The sequence below is a fragment of the Marmota marmota genome, unplaced genomic scaffold (genome assembly GCF_001458135.2).
Source record: "Marmota marmota marmota unplaced genomic scaffold, marMar, whole genome shotgun sequence".
Classification (NCBI taxonomy): Eukaryota; Metazoa; Chordata; class Mammalia; order Rodentia; family Sciuridae; genus Marmota; species Marmota marmota.
In genome coordinates, this window is record NW_025999990.1 from 49,789,975 (window position 1) to 49,808,756 (window position 18,782).

The 18,782-nt window shown below is 39.3% G+C and overlaps 1 protein-coding gene across 1 annotated transcript in view; it reads right to left on the reverse strand.

The window, feature by feature from the left end:
• The window catches only part of Lama1 (laminin subunit alpha 1), a 156,725-nt gene that overhangs the window by 75,425 nt on the left and 62,518 nt on the right, over positions 1–18,782 (reverse strand). Inside the window, exons 10-16 of the mRNA XM_048806544.1 lie at positions 18,224–18,384; positions 17,147–17,287; positions 14,698–14,871; positions 13,169–13,270; positions 11,868–12,079; positions 10,963–11,074; positions 7,189–7,299 (exon numbers count right to left, since the gene is read on the reverse strand). Of these exons, the coding sequence (XP_048662501.1) occupies positions 7,189–7,299; positions 10,963–11,074; positions 11,868–12,079; positions 13,169–13,270; positions 14,698–14,871; positions 17,147–17,287; positions 18,224–18,384 (1,013 nt within the window). The remainder of the gene's footprint in view (positions 1–7,188; positions 7,300–10,962; positions 11,075–11,867; positions 12,080–13,168; positions 13,271–14,697; positions 14,872–17,146; positions 17,288–18,223; positions 18,385–18,782) is intronic.

An 18,782-nucleotide genomic window follows, 5' to 3' on the forward strand; every position in this document is an offset into this window, starting at 1 on the left:
CGAGACCTGGAGACACTTGTTAGGCAGAGGGAGCCCAGGCAGAGTCAGGAAATCTTGCTGAGTGGAGGGGGGGGTGGAGGTCTTGGTTTGGAGGGGCTGGCCCAGGTGGGATTTGGGGAAGAATACTAGGGTTTTGCAGGGAAAAAAAACAGAGGAAAACAACATTGACCAAATTAAATGGTTATATTGTGCACATATCTGAATATGTAACAACAAATCCCACACCTGGAAATCTGCACACCAGACCCCTTTAAATAATGTTGAATACTAGGAATTTTTATGTAGAATGGAACCTCAATTAGCCAAAGCAACACAGAGGAGCTGTAAGAGGAAAAAATTCAGAACACAGAACTGAGGGATATCAGAATTCTGACCGGTCAGTGAGGGGAGACCCTGTGAAATACCCAGACCATTGGAGAGCCTAAAAGAAACCTGCCGCAGAGAAAAAGCTATCAAAATCCTCCGTAAAAAAAGCTTAGAACAAACCTTGAAGCCTCCAAGGTGACCTGCTATCATTTCACTGCTGGTCAAAACAAACTCCCACATTCTTAAAAAGAAAGCAAAAAAATCCAGAAACTCAGCAACATACCAATATTCATTAAACAACATGCATCATGCAATTAAAAAAAAAAGACTGGATACCCACTGGCCACATCTGGGCATGTTTAGAATCCATGAGTCCAGAAAGATGACAAGCAGATGAATGAGTGACCACATGCAGACAGGGAAGGTTCTTGTTAGCAACAGGCTGCTGCATGCCCCTGAGCAGGATGGCAGAGGAGCTTAATTTAAGGGTCATCCTTGTGCAAATATGATTGTATAAGTACTGGTTAGGTAAGGATGGATCACTGGACTACTAAATATAAGGGGGAATTCTGATGAGGAACAGTAGTTTTGCATGCCCTTCATTCCTCAAAAGACTAGGAATGAAATCACCATATGACTACTTGTACCCCTCCTGGGTATTTATCCTAAAGAATTAAAGTCAGTGTGCTGCAGTGATACATGCATACCCATGTTTATAGCAGCACAATTCACAAGAGCTGAACTACAGAACTAGCCTAGGTATCTGTCAATTGATGAATGAATAAAGAAAATGTGGTGTATGTGTGTGTGTATGCATGTCTATATATATATACATATATACATACATATATATGTAATATATATATATATACATATATACATACATATATATGTAATATATATATATATATATATAAAATGGATTTTTATTCAGTCACAAAGAAAAATGAAATTATATCATTTGCAGGAAAATGGATAGAACTTAAGAGCATTATGTTAAGCGAAATAAAGCCCAAGTCAGAAAGCAAGGGTTGTATGTTTTCTCTCATACACGGAAGCTAGAGAGGGAAAAGGGAAAGAAAGGGGTGGGGGATCTCATGAAAACTGAAGAGAAATCCGAAGAGTTGAGAAAAGGCACCAGGAGGAGGGAGGAGGGAAGGGAAAGGGGAAATACTGGGCAACAATATCGACCAAATTAAACTGTTATATTGTGCACATATCTGAATATGTAACAACAAATCCCACCATTAAGTACAAATATAATGCATCAATAAAAATATGGAAAAGTGACTCCCTCAGACAGCTTACTAATTGCAAAAGGAATGAATAGTAGAATTAGTACCACCCATGAGGGGAAGACAGACACGGTGAGCTTCCCCACAGGTTGTTCTGAGAAAGACACCACAGTAGACAAGCATTCTTTGACTGAAATGCCTAACTCTAGTCATGAGAAAAGAACAAAAGAACCCAAAATGAAGGATGTTCTGTTTTTCAAATTGTGGATTGTATTCTTCATAGTGCGAGTGTCATAAAGACAAGTAAAAGCTGTGGGAATATTCCAGATTAAAGGATCCTAAAGAAATATGGCAATAAAATGCAATATACAGCCCCAGATGGAGGCTGATTCAGGAGCTCAGAATGGGAGGAGAAAATTCTGCTGTCCAGGGAAGTATTGGGTCCATGGGCAGAAATGAAAAATGAATGGCAGATTAGAAAAAGGAGAGTCATCAGTGCTCAATTTACTTACATTGATAAATGTAACATGATCATATAAGAGAATATTCTTATTCTCAGGACATGCACACTGAAATACTTAGAGATAAATGGCCACAGGAAACTTTCTCCCAAGACGTTTAGAAAAAAATATCACAACTAGATAGATGGATAAATAGACTTATTAAACAAATAAGGGACATATTAGTAATAGAGGAATTTGAGTAAACGGTAGGTATTCCAAGTACTATTCTTATTCTTACAACTTTGGGGGTAAATTTAAAGTTATTTCCAAATATAAGATTTTGACAAAATCTTTGAGCTAAAATATACTAGAAGCACTAATCTATAATCAGGATAAAAATGAGTCATTAGAAATATACCCAGAAATTGCAAAGTTGAGGGAATCTACAGGCATTTCAAGAGCTAACTTGAGGACACTATATTGATTTTAATAAGCCATGAACAAAAAGACAAATAAGATACAATCTCACTCATGTGTGGATGCTAAAAATGTTGACCTCATAAAAGAGTACAAGAGTGGTCATGAGAGGCCAGGAAGAGGAGGAAAGATAGAAAGTGGTTAGGTAATGAAATTAGGCCAGAGGAATTATTTTTGGTGTTTTATAGCACAGTAGCATACTTGTAGTCTATGATATATTTCAAAATAACTTGAGGAGTCCAAAGGTTCCCAGTACATAAAAATGTAGCAAATTAGCATACAGTATGCCATAAATATATAATAATATTATGGTAAAAGATTTTAAAGTTATAAACATTTTCAAAGATTTAAAGGGAAACAAACACAGGAAGAAAGAAAGGCAAGACAGGAAATAGGACCCAATCGAACTTTCCAAACTGAGAAAAGACCATAACCTAAATGAAAGATTGAATGATTAGACAGTGCACAGGAAAAGAACCAGTCATCTGAAGACAGCAATAGAAACTCCAACCCTCCGTGGGAAATAACCTGAAAGGACCCAGCCTCAGTCATCATGGAGCAGCATCATGTGCAATGGGATCATCAGTGGGAGGGCAGGACAGAGGGAGCAGAAAAGATATTTAGTCTCTTTTTTTAAAATCTGATAATACAAACCCACAAATTCTAGAAGCTCAACAACCTGCAAGAAGAAAAAGGGTTAGAAACCTCATCAAGGCACACAGTCCAATGGTTCAAAACCAGGGAAGAAGAGAAAATCTTAAAGGTAGGCAGGCGGAAAAGCAAAGACAGAACAACACACTGCCTGACATACAAAGGAATGAACAGCAACTTCTCATTTGAGACAAGACAGACCAAAGCCAACAGAACAACTTCAGAATACCCAAAGACAAATCTGCAAAAACAAATTTCAAAATTGAAAGATGTTTAAAAGCCTTTTCCAAACAAACAAAAGAGATTTTTGTCAGCAAGCACACCTGATTAGAAAAATGATAAAAACAGTTCCTCAGGCTGCGGAAAGATGATAAAAGGTTGGGTTACTCCTTATCCAAAAATACTTGTGACCAGAGTGTTTTGGATTTTTTATTTTTTCGGATTTGGGGTCTGCATAAACATAATGCATTTGCATAAGCATAGTGAGGTATCTCTGAGATGGATCCAAGTCCAAACACAAAACGGATTTGTTTCATATACACATAGCTTAGAGGTAAGTTTATAAAATCTTTTTAATAACTTTGAGCATGAAAGTTTGTTTCATGGTGTGGAATGTTCCACTTGAGGACAGGAGGTGTACAGGACAAGAGAAAAGAGATGGGCCAGGCAGTCACACAGCTCACAGGGATGACAGCCCTCCTCTGCACATGTTTACCCAGGTTCCTCTTTCTTGACTTGGTCTCCCCGGGTCCCCATTCTGTACTGACAGCTGCTACTGCTCGCTCAGTCACTTCTCAGCCTGCCTGCACTTGGCTCCAGGACCCCCATTTGCACACCTCTTTTCTTGATGGCTCCTCATTTTTAGGTACTTTGGTCATTTTCCATCCAGCAATTTAAATAAAGTACATATATTTATATAATCCTTGAGAGTATAAAAGCATGTCCAGATATCAAATTGAAACTGGTATTAAAAATGCTAGGTATCACATCATTTTATCCCTGTTTTATTTAGGATTATCCCAGAGCAGAGCTTCTAAACTCAAATGTGAACAACAAGTCACATGAGTTACCTGTAGACTCTGATTCAGGAGCTCAGAGGTGGGGGGCAGGGTATGAGATCCTGCATTTTAACAAGCTCTGCCCCATGTTGAAACATCACAGACCCATTTATTCTTCTCATCCCCCACATGACCTCAGTTTCAATCATTAAAAAAAAATCATTCAAAATGCAATGGGCTTTGCTAAATGGCCATTGGTCAAGCTAAAGGTATTATGAAAAATAAATGCAATCCTTTAAAAATGCTTGCTTATGTTCATTTCTAATATCTCTGTTGGATGTTTTATGCTTGTAACTCTCCTTATCAAAGGTCCAGATTGAGCTTTCTTTCTCTTTGAGGAAAGTAGTTATTTTCAAAACAGAATAGGAAAAAAAAAAAAAAAGCAAAATCAGATTAAATCAATAAATTCTTAATTTCCCACCTATTTTTTTCTTATTTCACCACTCCCCCTCCTCAAAAAAAATTAAATCAAATTTAATTGTTTAAAAAGGAAAAGTGGTAAATTTTCAGTTACCACTGAAGAGTGGAAAAGCCTGGCAGACATCATTTTATCTGAGGGGATACAGCTAACAGCCCCAAGAAGAAGGCCCCTGTACCCGTGGCTGACATGGTACCTCACCTCCATGTCCTCTGTCAAAATTGTAAAACCTCAACCCAGTCATAGCAAAGTGTTATAGATTAGATATGAGGTGTTCCCACAAAGCCTATGTGTGCAAAAATAAAGAAAGTTTAGAGGTGAAGTGACTGGGTTATGAAAACTTTAACCTGATCAGTGCACTAATTCCCTGATAGGGATTAACTGGGTGGTAACTGTAGGCAGGTGGGGTGTGGTTCCAGGAGGTAGGTTGCTGGGGGCTTGCCCTTGAAGTTGCTTATATTTTGTCTGTTCCGTCTACTGAGCTGCCTTCCTCCTCCATACTCTTCTGCCTTGATGTTCTGCCTCACCTCTTGCCCAGAGCAAATGGAGCCGATTATCTATGGACAGAGACCTCTGAAACCATGAGCCCCCACATAAACATTTCTTCCTGTACTCGTTCTTGTCTTTCAGTCACAGCAACAAAAAGAGCTGACCAAAATGCAGAGCAAGAGGCAAGCCCTAGCTGAGGCCATTCCACAGAATGTCCACCCCACTCCACCACACTTCAAGTTACCAGAGTCACAAAGACAAGACTGAGGAGCTGCCCAGACAGAGGAGGCTAAGGAGACAAGGACACAGAGTGCCATGTGGGGTCCTAGGTTTGCTCCTAGAAAGGAAAAGGAGAGGGCTGGGAACACTGGTGAAGTAGGAAGGCAGTGTGTGGTTTAGCTGATCATATGGTGCCCATGTGAAGGTCTCAGTTTTGATAACTACTCTGGTTATATGAGATGTTAACACTGGGGATGTTGGGTAAAGGACATCCGGGAATTCTCCGTTTTATGCCTACAGCTCTCCTCTAAATCTAAAACTGTTCCCTCCAAAATGCTTAAAACTCTAAAAATCATCATTATGTTTATCATAAGAAGAACTTGAAGGGTAGTTACTATTAAACATACTAAATATATATACTGTTCACTTAAAGTGAGTATATTTAGTACATATTTAATATATTTAGCATGTAGTTCTAGAAACATTTACAGAAGCATGAGAATGATATACTTTCAGACTAGCTGTACCTAAAGTGATTATCTGTACCTCCATGATTGGTGGGAGGCTTGAGAAGCTGGCCTTGCAAACCCAAAGGCAGAGGTAGAGAAGTAAAAAACACAAACATCCCCAAGTTGCTGGAATTGGTGCACCTGAGGAACCCATCCTAGAGGGACGGAGTCTGCCTGCAAGCCACACTTCAAGTAATTCCTACAGACGCCTTATTCCATGTGGATAAAAGAACACAGAGCAAAATGGGGACTTTCCTTACAGAAGACAGAAAAATGAGTCTCGAGAGAGAATAAGCAATCCGGGGCACCAGGGCTTCAGCTCTTCTCTAGGGCTCTGGTAATTAATTTTCCCTAGCGCTGGGACTTAATCAATCTCTTCCTGAAAGAGCGTGAGTTTCCTGCCTCGTGAATAGGGCAGAGTCTACTGGCAAGCACAATCACTCCATCTCTGAGGAGTGAGTCCATTAGAACCCAGAGGGTGGCCTGGCTTCAAGGCAGAAGGGACTAAAAGAATTCCTCACTAAAGCTAAGAAGCAAGTCTCACCCTGTATCTGCCCTAAAAGTTCATTCTCAAGATTAACTACATATTTGGTAAGCCCTGTTTCAACTCATAGTGCTTATGAAAGAGATACTTGTTTGAAGAGTTTATTCAAAGTAATTGTAAAGCATTATATATTGTTCAAATGAGTGTGATTATTAGAAGTTTTATTACTCCTCTTGTAGTATACTATGTAACGTAATGTTAAAAATACTAGCACTTCTGTTTGAAATATGAATCCTTTGTATTTAAACAGTGGACAATTTTATATTGCTTTATAATTTTACTAAGTAATGACTTTTCATTGTTCTAATACTAAAAAAGGAAAGATATTTCATATTCCTTTTTCAATGCAGGTTAAGTATTCCTTGGGACCAAAAGTGGTTTGAATTTTGGAATATTTGCATATATACAATGTGGTGTCTTGAGGATGGGATCCAAATCCAAACAGGAAATTAATTCAAGTTTCATATACATCTTAAACACGCAGCCTGAAGGTAATGCTATGTGATAATTTTAGTGTGCCTGCATTTTGACTGATTCCTTAAAAAGGTCAGGTGTGGAAGTTCCCACTTGAGGCTTTATGTCCTTGCTCAAAAAGTTTCAGATTTTGGAGCATTTCCTAATGCTCAAATTTTCAGAACAAGGATGTTCAACCTGTTCCACTGAAGTAACCTTTTTTTCTTTTAAAGGTTAAAAAAAGGTAGGAAATGTTTTGAGACATGAATTTAAATCTGCAAATGTCCTTTGGCATCCAGGCAATTTGTGAAGAAATCACTTCTACACAGCACAAAGTTCTGGGTCAGGTAAGAGGGGACACCTGGAGGTTTCAGAAATAAACTCACAAAGCAAACTCCATGAACATCACACTCTGACGCGTGGCCGTGGCATTCACAGGGCTGACAGATTCCTCCAAAGAGTATTCCACCAACTCGATAATAGCCAGAGAGGCAGGACTGCAAAAGAAGGGTGGCACCAGTGTCCATGAATGCAGCTTTGCACATTATAGGAATCATCTGCTTTCCCACATAGTTGAAAAATCAGCGGCTCAGTTTTCCATGTGCACAGAAACATTTTTTTTTCTACTTTTAAAACATTGAGATATCATTGACATGCCAAAAAAATCTACCCATTTTAATTGTGCAATTCAGGAATTTTCAGTAAACTTACCAAATTGGGCCACTAGGCACTATACTCCAGTTCCTTGTTTCATTTGAAAGGTGAAAACATGCTCACAAAAACTTAATGGTTATTTCATGGTTCAACATACAACTTTGTGGCATCCCAGGCATGCATGCAGTACATTTAAAAAAAAAATGTTAATTTTTAAAAAAAAATTGAGCCAGGGTCTTGCTGAGTTCCTTAGAGCCTCGTTAAGTTGCTGAAGCTGGCTTTGAACTTGCAATCTCCCTGCCTCTGCCTCTTGAGTTGCTGGGATTACAGGTGTACACTGTTGTGCCTGGCCTTTGCAGTATTCTTTAACTACCAATGATGTAGCACTATCTAGCCAGCATTTCCATTAAGACGATTGTTTTCCTCTCAACTTTATTTTTCCCCCTAGGATTATAATTCATTCAAGGTTACCATCATACAATGCATGCGTTCAAGGGCAGGTCTGGGTCACACTGCAGCAATTTAATTGAGCAAATATTACAGGTGTTCTGTACATGAGCTAAACCTGGAGAGGCAACCTGGGTCAGTGAACACCCACATACAACAATTCATTTAACTCATCATAACCCCGAGAGACTGCATCTCGGCTCTACAGATGCAGAGCATGGGACACAGACACTTGCATAGTGCCCAGTGCGCAGGTGGAGTGACTCAAAGCCAGATGGGGCCACTTCCTTGGCCATGTCCCCAGCCAACTGCCAAGGGCTGTAGCAGATACAAAGTGCCTTTAGAGGGCAGACTTGGGAATGATTAATTTAGAAGTCAGCATCCTCCTGTGGGGGGAATGAAAGGAGAGTTGGGACTAGTTTTTATTTTGTTAAGAAATTCTTGGAGTTTTTTTTTTTTTAATTATAAAAGTAACCTGGTTGAGTACCCCTGAGTTCAATCACTGGTACTAAAAAGAAAAAAAAAATTCTGTAAAGACACGAGGCATTGAGGAAGTCCCCTAACACCTCCACTTAACTGTGTGCCCCTCAGAGAGAGGGGGCTCATCAGCAGATGGACATTGGGTGGGCACTGCCCCAGAGGTCTGCATGGGAGCTTACAGTGCTGTAGAGAATTCTATCCCCTACCAACAGCTGCCTGATTCTTTTTTTTTTTTTTTTTTGGTAGCAGAGATTAAACTTAGGGGCACTTGACCACTGAGTCATATCCACAGTCCTATTTTGTATTTTATTTAGAGGCATTAAGTTCCTTAGTGCCTTGCTTTTGCTGAGGCTGGCTTTGAACTTGTGATCTTCCTGCCTCAGCCTCTGGAGCCTCTGAGATTACAGGCATGCACCACTGTATCCAGCCAGATGAGCTATATCCCTAGCCCAAGCAGCTTCCAAGTAACAGTTTGGTTAAAGAATAAGTTCTACTTAACAAAAAGCCTACAAATGTGTAAGTTGGCCCTCCATATCCTTAGGGTCCACATGCACAAATTTAACCAACCAAGGAATGGAGATATGCATCTGTACTGAATGTGTTCAGACATTTTTTTTTTTGTCATTACCCCTAATCAATGTAGTATAGCAACTATATTATATACCATTTACATTGTGTTGGGTAATATAAGAGATCTAGAGGTGACAAAGTATGCAGGGGGGTGTGCCTAAGTTATTTTCAAACTATACCATTTTATAGAATGGACTTGAGCATCTGCAGATTTGGAGATCTGGGGGGTTCCTAGAACTACTCTCAGACACAGAGTCACCACTATACAAATTAAGCTTCTCTCTGCTGCCCCCTCCTGCTTCAGCTGGTCTGGCTTCTACTTTCAGGGTTTCCCTGCTCCATAGCCTGACCTTGCTCTCCTACTTCACAGCCCATAGACTCAGGTGGCCTTAGTTAGGATCATTTATCCATTAAACATTATGCACACAATGCTTAGGAATGGAAATAATTGCTGGGCTTAAAAACCCATGCTTCAAACCTAAAAAAAAAAAAACCATTAATTTGGTTTCACAAACAAACAAACAAAAAACCCATGCAAAATATTTAAAATAGGACTATTTAGTTTAATATCTACATCATGAGACATTAGGCTAACTTTATTAACTACAAAGTTTGTGACTGATAGAGATTAATAGAAACAAATTATAAATTAAATATTCTCACTTTGTAAATATGATTGCTAATAAATCAAGCCAAGCACAATTGTTCATAATTGTCAGTCATGAACATGTGGAAAGCAGGATCATACAGTGGTGGTGAACAGTGTAGATGAAGCTCAAATCCAAATATGATCATTCCTAGTTGTGTGGCCACGGTCAAGTTACTGAATGTTACTGTGCCTCAGTTTGGAAAAGAAAATATCTGAAGTCCCTATTACACATGGGTGCAGTCAGGATTCAGATAGATAACACATGGAAAGAGCTTAGCACACTGCCAGTATGCAGGAAGTTCTCAGTATGAGAGAGTTGTTATAAATACTTGTATCCAAATAATTTTAATACTTTTATTTCTGATTGCAAATGTATATTCATATACAGTTATCTTTGGTATTCATGAGGATTTGCTCCAAAATCCCCACAGATGCCAAGATTCTTGCATATTAAAGTCCCTTTTATAAAATTGCATAATATTTGCATTCAATCTACGCATATTCTCTTGTATAATTTACTCATTTATATTTAATTTTTAAAAATTCTTTTGGTACTAGGATTGAACCCAGGGGCACTTAACCACTGAGCCACATCCCCAACCCATATATATATATATTATTTAGAGACAGGATCTTACTTAATTGCTTATGGCTTCGCTAAGGCTAAAGCTGGCCTTGAACTTGCAATACTCCTGCCTCAGTCTCCCAAGCTGCTGGGCTTACAGGTATGTGTCACTGCACCCCAATCCTGTATACTTTAAATCTCTAGATTATTTGTAATACCCTTTACAATGTGAATGGTATAAATAGTTGTATTATTTAGGGAATAATGACAAGAAAAACATTTGTACAGACTTTGGTACAGATGAAATATTTTCTTCCTTGGAATATATTGAAATCCCTGATTGATTCAATTCACAGATATAGAACCTGCACACTTCATATGTGAGGTGAAGCCCACCAAAGTAAAATAGTCAGGGACCATCCAGGGTCTCAAAATGGGTCCGCCTTGTCTAAAGCCTTCCTGGTCTTGCACAGTTGATTATAAATATTCAAATGATCAAGTTCAGTCCTCCCTAGAAATATAAAATCTGGCATAGGTAGTACAAACTTCCTACTGAGGCAAGAGAGCTGCATGAAGTCAGGCATTTCCAGGAGTCCCAGAGCCCACCCCTAGCAGAGCAATGGATTTCTTTAAACCACATGACTTCCACCATTCCTATAATCAATCAACTCTGGACCAAACATTGGGTTTCCAAAGTTAAAACTCAAACTTCCATCATTAGATTAACTTCAGTGCACTATTTTCCCCTTAGAAAAAAGACAAAAAGAAGAAAACAGGAAGAGAGGTGAGCGGTACCTCGCAGGATGTCCCTGTGTAGCCTGGCGGGCATTCACAGTGCTCCACATCAGTGGCTACTGCCAAGTCTATAGCATTAGGGCTTGCTGTGTCCAGAGAGACAGAATCCAACCTACAAACACACAGAGGTCGTTACAGGATTCACATGCTTGCAAATCACATCTTACACCTCAATGAAGATGAGTCCCTAAAAGATTTAATTCAAACAGAATGGGCATGTGATTTTGTAAGTCACTAAAGACTTCTTCCAATAATACACTCTGGGAATTGTCATTATTCCCTGGATATGTCTCCAACATTGGTTGCAAAGATATGCAATTGCCCATAGAACACTGTGGGGAAGGAATGATGTTGAACTTGACAAAAATTCATCTACTCATCCATCTTATCATGAACACAGAGATTATACTCCAATGATCTCTACTACACTTACATTTGCAGCACTGACTCTCATGTTTGACGAGGCATTGCCAGAAACTGACTTCCACAAAGTAATAAAATGACTGTTAGCACAAATAACTGCAAAACTAAGATCATTAATATCAGGAGAGAGAGAACCAGAAGCAACAAGGTCTGGGACAATGATAACTCTATTAGTAATTTTTGGAAACACGTTGCAAATTACTGAATGTAAAGTCGTTTGTTTCCTAGTAGATAACATTTGTCATGAATAACTAGTCTTACATCTTCAATGTTACATTTATAAAAATAATTTAATTATTATAATATAAATAATATATATTATTACAAATATATATTATTATTACAAATATATTTTAATTATTATAGCTAGTTCCTTTAATAAAAGTGATGTAAACTATATTAAGTTTGAAATACACAGTATTAAATAAAGACAAGCTAGAGCTATCTCTTCTGTAAGTTTTTCCTCCCATTTTAATATATACCTGTAAAGAGCCATTTTTGCAGAATTGTAGTTGGCTCTGATCAGGAGATGTGTCATGTTGGCCAGGACAGTCATTAGCTGGTCACGATCGATCTGTTTTTTGTTATGAAAGTCTCGGAAATTCTCAGGCACAAGTCTAACCACATTGAAGTACTCTTCATAGGGTTGCAGTGACAGGCCCTCAGCCTGTGTGCTTAAAGTGATTCCATTTCCCTAGCATTTTAAAAAAAAGAAAAGGAAAGATATTTGCCATTCAATTTAAGGATCAAGAAATAAAATCAAATTTTGCACTCAACAATACGGTTTTCATTTGGGCCTAGGCTCTTGTGGCAAACAACATGATGGTGTGTGTAACTCTCAGTTCACAATTATTGGAGAAAAAGTGTTGAACTGGATTTCTTTCAGAGGGATTCCAATGATAAACCTAAAGACCATGTGCTTTGTTGGTATCTTGGAAAAGAAACAAGGTCATGCATCTGCCCACAGTGTTCATCAAAGCAGCCTGCATCTGATACTCCTAATCTTTAAACAATAGAAGTTGAAAACAGTATGTACAGTAAATATACCTCCAACTTCTCATAAAATTGCCTTAAACAACAGTAATTTACCTTCCAGTTTCCAATTGTTCAGGATGGATATGGAGATAAAGGTCACTCAAGATCAAAGGACACTGGAGACAAGAACCCAAATATGCCAGCGACCCGGGGACAAGGCCAAATTAGGTCTTTTTGTGAGGAATGAGGATATACAGGGAGAAGGAGAGAGGACCAGGCAGTGTGTCTCCTGTCCCCACATTGCCAGGCACTGACTAATAGGTTCCTATGAAGAGGCAAAGTGGCAGGAGGGAAAAAAAAGTCCTTAGAAGGCTGGCTAGTTTCAAGGTCAGAGCAAATGCTCATCTTTACTTGATTGATTGATTGGTTGGTTGCAGGGATAGGGATTGAACCTCAAAGAGGCACTCTTTTATTTGAGACAAAGTGTTAACTAATTTGCCAAGGCTGGCCTCAAACTTGGGATCTCAGGCCTCAACTTTCCGAGTCACTAGTATTAGGCATGTGCCATCAGGCCCAGCACATCTCCTTTTTAAACATGAAAAGATGGGTACACCCTGGGGATGACAGGAATACAAAGAACCCCAGAAAGGGCCTCGAGTCAGATCATCACACACATCTGGGCATTGTGCAGCAAGTCACCCCACCACGGTCTCCCAGCAGGAACATCTGGCCTAGCCATTTTCAGTCAGCCAAGGATCACCCCACTAATTCCCAAGCTGTATGCAAAAGCAAAGCAAAACAGTCTCACCTTGATGATGATATCCGCATAAGACATGAGGTCACTGTCCACTGTCTCCACTGGAATATCGTATGACACTGTGTATTTCAGGAACCCACCAAAAGAGGTCAGCTGGAATGGTCAAATGAGCGTGAACATCAAAGAGAATCAACCATAGCCCCAAGGAGGAGGAAGTGATAGCTAGGATCCATCTGGAAAGAACTAGGCTACAAGGCATTCTAGTGGCCACCATATGTAAGCAAATTCACATTAAAGGCAATGGAAACATACTCTATGAGTATTTTAATTGATATTACCAAGACTGGAGGATATTGCTGAATTCCAAAAATAAAAATGCACTACTGAGAGACCCCGAGGTCTGTATAATCTTATTAATCACATAGTAGACATTTATTTTACTTAAATAAATAGGGGGTAGGAAGTTTGACCCCTGACAATTTTTTTTTTTCATTGTCCTGCTGCAGCAAAAAACATGTTGGATCTTCTACTTGAAGGAAAGACTACAAGTATTTCTTCCTAATCAGATCTCCTTTAATGTAGAATTTTCTTCCTGATGGATGTGTCGTAACAAAAGAATGTTCGGAATCCAATTTTGCAATCATAAAATTGGACAAGTGATTTCAAAAGAAAAAATTTCAGTGAATTTTGGTGATAAGATCCTATTATAAATAGAAGACATATTCTACAATTATAATTGGATGGCAAAAATAATCGTCTTCAAAAATACCCCTTTAAAAGAAGTTAGAAAATTTAATCATCAAATTAACTAGAAACTCCTTAAGCTATGAGATTACGCTACAATGAAAGGATATCACTACCCTAAAATGAACCCAATCCCCAAGTGAGCAAGGAACTAATAGGTGCTCAAATAGACTCCCTCAAATGTATTTTCCAAGCAATCAGGCTCTTGAGAGAAAGGGCATGATTAATTGGAGAGGAGACTGGGAACATGTCATTGAAGGGAGGCTCAATCTTAGAAACAAACTTCTAACACTGTAGATCATTTTACCCCTTACTTAAAATTAAAACAAAGTATTCTGTCTGTTCCTATCTATGAACTTTACATGAGCAACAGCCTGTCCTGATACCTAAACAGAGGAAGCAGAGCAAAAGTCTCACTGAGGGGAACTTCCTTGAGTGTTTCCCATGCACCAGGCCCTCCACTAAGCTAGGCCCTCCAGGAAACCATGGGGCATTAATCTGGGTTCACTGCTCACTGAACAAAGTAGGAATGTGATCAGCATTTCGAAAAGCCCAAGTGATGGGGACCCAGAGGTGGAAAGTAGAAGATTTTTCATCAATAAGAGGATGAGACTTCACAACATAGGCTGCTTAGAGACTGGACCAAGAAAAACAGACACTCTTATTGGAACGATGTGACTAAAAAGTCAAAAGGATCAAAAAATCTTGTGTATCCAATGTAGATTAAAGGCTGTGAAATGCCTTTTCAAAGTTCAACTCACCAACAAAATTACTTATAATGAAAACAAGAAGTCTTTTCTTAATGGCCTCTGAGATCTTCATCTAAGCACACATACCTTATTTCCAAGGTAGGCCTCAGGGGCCGACCAGTAGTACTTAGAAGTCAGTCTCTGCATGACCAGGGTGTTATTGATGCTGATCTGATGACGCCCACCCAGCGCCTCTTGCTGAGAATGGATCTTACTTGGACTGACCAAGTCAGTGACCAGCCACCCGGACATATCATTCACCTAGGGGGAAAAGAAAAAGAAAGAAAAATGAATTTTGGAATATGATATAGAATGAACTTTAGATCTCATGCAATCTAGCGTAAATATTTTACAATGAAGAGACAAACCCAGAAAGTTTAGCTAGAGATGAAGTTAACACAATTGCTACAAATGAACCACAGAACATGTGGTATTTCCACTTGTCAAAGGACTAAGAAAACCTGAGAACAAGTCATAACGCACCACTAATCCAGATAAATTATAAGTAAAGGAGTAAAGCCATAGAGGCCATGAACATATATTTTAGATTTTTTTTAAAAACTATAAAGAATAGAGGTTGAGCATCCCTAATCCAGAACTCTGAAATTCTGCTACCAAATCCAAAACTTCATGAACAACTACATGATGCCACTGATCTCATGCGATGGGTCACAGTCAAATTGCAGGTGCACTAAATATGTTATAAAATTGCCTGAAGGTAATTTGCATAAGGTGTATATGAAACATAAAGGAATGTCATGTTTAGACTTGGATCCCATCTGCAAGATATCTTGTTATGTGTGTACAAATATTCCAAAATCTGAAAAAATATGAAATTCAAATTCCAAAACAATCCTGCTCCCTGACATTTCAGATAAGGGCTACTTGACCTGGAAATGCATAGATTAATGTCTTTTGCTAACTCTGACTCCCCCTTCTTTATTGTCCTCTGCTTTTTACCCAAATGCTAAACATATGTGTGTGTGTGTGTGTGTGTGTAATATATATATATATATATATATACTTTAGATTATATACTCCCAATTTATTACCTACATAAAGATGTTGGTCATTTTCCCCCAGCATGGTGGCCACAGTTATGAGTTGATAAGCCATATGCCCAGCATCTTCTCCTCAATCTCTCGTCATTACACCATCTCCCTCCCTAATCACCATTTGACACTTGCCTCAAACTCATCCCCCCCAGAATTCCCCCTTCTCAAAACAGAATGCCTATCCTTGAGTTATGGTTTAGATCTAGAATGTCCCCTCAAAGGCTCATGTGTTGAAAGCATGATTCCTAATGCAGCAAGGTTCAGAGGTGGGGCTGTTAGGCAATGATTTGATCAGAAGGGCTGCAACCTTATCAGTGGATTAATCCACTTAGTAGATCAATAATCTAAATGGACTACTGGATGGTAACTGTAGGAAGGTGGACATTACTGGAGGAAGCAGGTCACTGGGGGTGTACCCTTGGGGACTATATCTCATCCCTGGCTCCTTTCACCCCTTCTCTACTACCTGATTGCAATGAACAGAGCAGCCTTCTTCAGCTATGCCTTCCCACCATGTTTCTGCCTTAGAGCCAGCTGACCATGGACAGTATCCTCTGAAACCATAAGCCAAAATAAATCCATCTTCCTCTAAGTTGTTCTTGTCAGGTGTTTTGGTCACAGCAACAAAAAGCTAACACACCTAATAAAGCCTGGGCCACCTGCTATTGTTCCCACCCCATCCACTGGAGTGCTTCCCACCCACTAAAATTGTAAAATTCTCATGACCCCAAATGTGCCAGTGGGGGCAGGTAGTGGGTTACGATTTGGATGTGAGGTGTCTCCCAAAAGCTCACATGAAAGACAGAGAGGGTTCAGAGGGGGAAATGATTAGGTTGCAACAGCCTTAAACTTAACAGTGAATTAATCCCTAATGGCATTAACTGAATAGTAACTGGAGGAAGGTGAGGTGTGGCTGGAGGAAGTGGGGCATTGTGGGTGTGGTTTGGGGGAATATATTTGTATCTGGGGAGTGGAGATCTGTCTCTCTGCTTCCTGATCACCAAATGAGCTGCTTCCCTCTGCCACACTCTTCTGCCATGGTGTTCTGCCTCACCTCAAGCCCCAAGGAATGGAGCTGGTCTTCTATGAGCTAAGACCTCTGAAACCAAGAGCCCTCAGATAATCTTTACCTCCTCTATGATTTTCTGGTCAGATCTTTTAATCACAGCCGTGAAAAAGCTGACTAAAACATGGAGTGAGATCTGACCTCCCCACTTAACGTATTCCCTATGGAAGAAATGGAAACAGAGTGTATTCTATAATACATATCTTATGTTGATAGGGAAATGTGTGTGGAAATAAACACAGGAAATTTAAGGACCCTTTCAGGAATCGACTGCCTTTTGACCCTTAATGGTGTTGTTCCAAACGCACGAGAGTGGTATTTCAGGAAAAATCAGCCCATAGCTTGCTGACAAAGTGGTAGAGAGCTCACATGACCACCCACTGATTAAATCCAGCTTATACCCAAGGCCTCCCACCTGACCAATGGGCCAAGAAAGGCTGTCGCAGACATCGGAGACACCAAAGCAGAAGCACTCAGAGCAGCCCTGGGGGTTTCTTTCTTTCAAGTTATAGAAGCCTGGTTTGCAGCGGTCACAATTTTTCCCCTCGACATTTTCCTGCAGGTTACAATAAAAAATTTCCAGATGAAGCCAATGAATCCAGACAGAAGAAAATGACATCGACAGGATATTAACAAGGAGGGAGGGTTGGTAGCCCACAGAAGCAGGTAAATAAATATTTTTTTTAAAAAAGTCTCATGAAGTCGTTATTTCAAAAAAAAATAGTGGGAATTAATTATTATTTAATTTCATAGCCAAGAACAAGGCTGGGGTTATATGTAAATATGTAAGGTTAGTCATATATGTAAATGAATTGATTTATTTTACTTCTTCCAATTTTGCTGCTTGTATGAACATTTTAAAATCTGAGGAGGGTTGTCTAATTGTTTGTACTACACATAAATACTCGAGATTATTTTTGGTCATACATAACATATGCCTGAGACTGTGCTTTCATGAGAATAAACACAAAAGGTACAACAGGAAATCCTTAGAATTCCAGGGAAATTGCTATTAATATCGTATGGTCAAATAAAACTCCTCATGGGTACCATATGAATGTATTTGTTATGATTATACAGTTCTTTTTTTTTTTTAAAGAAAAATCCAAGATTAAAAACCTGCATTTCATTAGAGTTTGTGGGAATTTAGTGCTTACCTGATTCTCCCCCAAATACAAAGCTAGAAAAGAATGTCCAGGAAGAATTCAGTCAAGGCCCAATAAATGATATGCAGTGTTGGGTTTCACCTAGAAAGTTACAGAAATGCCTCTGGAATACATGGCCATTGCCCAGAAAAATAAAAAAATGGAATCCAAGTATTCATCTAAGTCCGAGGACACAACAGAACCAACTTGCTGTGACATATCATGCTTCTGGGCAGGGATGAGAGTTTCTGCTTAAATTGAACTGCTTTGTCTGAGAACTGTGAGCCAGTAGAAGATGCTCCTTTTCCAGAGAAGAAACACAGGGCCACTTTGACCTCCTTGCTTACCTTACAAAGACACGGGTCTGTGCACGGATCGTCATTCACACTGCCAGCTAGATTGCAGTCACAGGGGACACAGTTCGGGTAACCCTTGTAGCCAAACTGGCAGCGATCACATTTTTCTCCTGCATAACCTTCCTTACACGGACACTGACCTGGCCACTTCCCTGGGGAGAAAGCAATACACGGAAATAAAAGAAATTTAAAGCTAGGGTTGGCAAACTTTTTCTGTAAAGGGCCAGAGAATGTACATTTTAGGCTTTCTGGCCACGGAATCTGTAGAACTGCTCAACTCAGCCACTACTGCTGGACCACAGTCACAGATAATGTATAAGCCAATGGCTGCCATTCTATTCCAATAAAGCTTATTCTTAAAAACAGGCAGTGTGCAGATTTAGACCTTGGGCCATAGTTTGCCAACTCCTGTTTTAAATAAAGAAAACAGAGGGAAAACTCACAGAGACTGGAGTCAATGTAAAATAGTACAACAACTTTGAAACACAGTTTAATACTTCTTCAAAATGTTATACACAGAGTGACCATATGATATGGCCATTCCACTCCT